Raw genomic sequence first — 3,252 nt, 5'->3', positions numbered from 1 at the left:
TAGCCCCCACTTCCGGCTTCTTGTTCCGCCCCTTCCGCTTGATATTTGCTTCCGCTTCCGGCCGTGGCGTCCCGGCTAGCCGTGAAGAGCTTTGCATTGTGGGAATTCCTTCTTTTCTTGCTCCCCGGCCATCTTGGCGGCCGCTTTTGGTGAGTGGGGTACACCGGCCTGAAGCTTAGGCAGCGTGCGAAGTCTTGCAGGTTGCCGTTTGGAGCTCCGGGTCCTAAACTTCCTGTCCTGTCCTCTGTATGTTCTAGGTTGGGGGCCTTCCCGCACCTAAGGCAGGAAGATGGTGGCTGCAAAGAAGACGGTGAGTGAGGTGGACCAGGCCGATTCACGTGGAGACATGATTCTCGGCCGGGGCGGGAAGATCTTAGTACACTGGAGAGACAGCATGCCCACTGGCATTGGAGGGTCCCAAAGGGAAACCGAGAGCCCCTCCCAATGACTTGGGGCCCTCCACTTCGAAGATTTTATTAAGGGGCTCGGCTCCAGAAAGCTAGACCCAGTTTTGAGGTGGTTATGAACGATCACTGAAGGTGCATGTTAAATGTTTGCTTTGTAGAAAAAATCGCTGGAGTCGATCAACTCTAGGCTCCAGCTCGTTATGAAAAGCGGAAAGTACGTGCTGGGGTACAAGCAGACTCTGAAGATGATCCGACAAGGAAAAGCGAAATTGGTCATTCTCGCCAACAACTGCCCAGCTCTGAGGTAACCGAAGGACCCTCAGCTTGTGTCGTCCACCGCGAATTAATCGTGAGCGAATTTCCAGGAGTGTAAACTTGTACTTTGGGTGGCATGAACTCGATTTTATGTAAAACTTGTTTTCCAAGCGAACACTTGCAGAATATTACGGTTGCTATTATGATGTTTGGCTCTCGATCCCTGTTCTTTCCTTCTGTAAGTGTATCTTTGGGGAGAAATGTGTGACAGGAGCGGCAAAAACATACAACGTCAAAGTTTGAGGGAAGCACATACACATAATTTGTTTTTTCGTGTATTTTGTGTCCTGGTTTTTTGGGGGGTCATTCTTTTAGCTAGGAGATGCTTTAGAGCTGGTTTATTTTATGAAAACCAGAAAGAAAAGCCAGGTAAGAAAAGTTCAGGTGGGACTATAGAGTTGCAGGTTATCACAGAATCACCTTGTTCAGCCGACACTATAAATTCTCTGAGCCATGGTTTATGTTTGACTCACTGTTTTGAAAATGAACTTAGTGGGTATTGTAAATAAGCTAAAGAAACTTGGACCTTACAGAACATAAGCCATGCGATCAGTCCCCTACCCTCATTGATTTTTCTATGGCAATGCATACTCTGCTCACAGCATCTTATATAGGGTGTCGGTACAAAGCCTGGAGTGCTGTATTCATTCCATTACATGGTTTGGTTTTAATCCAAGCCATTGTTCCAAACTTTAAAACATACCTTCTATAGTAGTACTTCTCAAATATGATTATGGGTGATCTTGATTCAGTGGGTCTGGGATGGGGCCTGAGATGGATTTCTAAAAAGCCCCTGTGACACTGTTACTATTCTGTGAATCCACACTTTGAGTGGCAAGGTTCTGTAGGACTCCTTTCAACTTCCTAATTATTCGTATCCATTAAATTGACACCGAAATGTTAATTCTTTGGGTAAATAATGTCACTCTCCATCTAGGATTCAGGGTGCTGGAGGGTGATAGAAATAGCTTATCTTTTGAAGATAACCTGGATTTGGATTCTGGGTCTTGCACATACTCTGTGTCTCATTTTCTTCATTGGTTAAAAAACATGGAGTACATAATCACCTACTTTAGCGGTTGTCATAGGAATTATATAATGTACAGTGTCTGGCACAGTGTCTGAGCAAATAATGCTTTATATTTTTGTGCATCCTACCCTCTACCATGCACATAGATACTGTCTTAAATATAGTTGGTGCTCATCAGGTATTTGCTGATTGCCCTGTCATTTGAAAGGGCTCTAAGTAGAGGTTGGCTTGTATCAGTTAATGGATATGGTAATATGATTTTAAGAGTAATAAGTGGTTTACTGTTTGAAGGCCTCACCAACATTAAAACAAGAGAAGTAGTATCATTTAGTCTGTCAGTCACTTGGGTAAGGCATTTATTTGCCCTTTTTTGGTTCCCAAAGGAAATCTGAAATAGAGTACTACGCCATGTTAGCCAAAACTGGAGTCCATCACTACAGTGGCAATAATATTGAATTGGGCACAGCATGTGGAAAATACTACAGAGTATGCACACTGGCTATCATTGATCCAGGTATGCTTTTTAAATCATTTTTTCCTTCATAATGTAATATAAGTATTTGCTGTGCAAATGTCTATGATTCCTGAGTTCAGATAATAAGAATTTCGATATGGCAAGGGATATCCTATAATTTTATTTCTCAGAGAATTGATAATGAATACTAGTACATTATAANTCCTTCATAATGTAATATAAGTATTTGCTGTGCAAATGTCTATGATTCCTGAGTTCAGATAATAAGAATTTCGATATAGCAAGGGATATCCTATAATTTTATTTCTCAGAGAATTGATAATGAATACTAGTACATTATAATTAACTTTGGGGAGCGGGGGAAGGAAGAATTGGTAAAGGGACATGAAAATCAACTACACTGTATATTGATAAAAATAAAATAAAAGTAATTAGCTTTGTTATAAATGAAAATTGTTTTCCTTTGAGATCATGAATTTCCTAAGAAATAATGACTTAGGAAGTTGGTGATTATGAGGGGGGATAATCAGGTGAAATAGTGGAAGAAAATGATCTTTCCTTGCTGCCTGGGAACAGGTAAAATTAGGTTGGCGGGGGGAAGTGCCTGCAAATACATATTCTATTTTGAACTTATGATTTTTTAGTTAATTTATAAAATACTGCGAATATTCTCGCTGTTCTGATTTTGTAATAATCAGAACAGGCTAAACATTCGCTATATTAAGACCATGCATGTGTCCCCAGACCTAGTTCTTTCCCTAGGTCTGGTTTTATAAATGCTTGTGATAAACCATGTCTGACTTACTTATTATTTGGTCATTTTGTGTGATCATATAATGGCTGTGATTTTAGATTACCTTTGTTCAACCTTAAAAAAAGCTAGAATAACTTTTGCAAATGGTGCTAATTTGCAGACTTTTGTCTAAAGGAGGCATAACCAGAGTAGGGAAATTTTATGATTACCAGTTGCCATTAAATGAATTGTAAAATTACTGTATCTTTTTTTTTTTTTTTTTTTTTTTGGT

The 3,252-nt window shown here is 40.0% G+C and overlaps 1 protein-coding gene across 1 annotated transcript; it reads left to right on the top strand.

Annotated features, from left to right (window-relative positions):
* The first annotated feature begins 52 nt into the window (after nucleotides 1-52).
* RPL30 (ribosomal protein L30) lies at nucleotides 53-2,299 on the top strand. The gene is made up of 4 exons (XM_008575214.1): nucleotides 53-149; nucleotides 258-310; nucleotides 566-711; nucleotides 2,136-2,299. Exons 2-4 carry the CDS (start codon nucleotides 290-292, stop codon nucleotides 2,296-2,298), a joined length of 330 nt encoding a protein of 109 aa, XP_008573436.1. The 5' UTR covers nucleotides 53-149; nucleotides 258-289; the 3' UTR covers nucleotide 2,299.
* Nucleotides 2,300-3,252: the final 953 nt, after the last annotated feature.

This window comes from Galeopterus variegatus, unplaced genomic scaffold, assembly GCF_000696425.1.
Source record: "Galeopterus variegatus unplaced genomic scaffold, G_variegatus-3.0.2 Scaffold1156, whole genome shotgun sequence".
NCBI classification, from domain to species: domain Eukaryota; kingdom Metazoa; phylum Chordata; class Mammalia; order Dermoptera; family Cynocephalidae; genus Galeopterus; species Galeopterus variegatus.
Note: the sequence above shows the minus strand (reverse complement) of the source record. Positions and strands in the feature narration are given on the sequence as shown.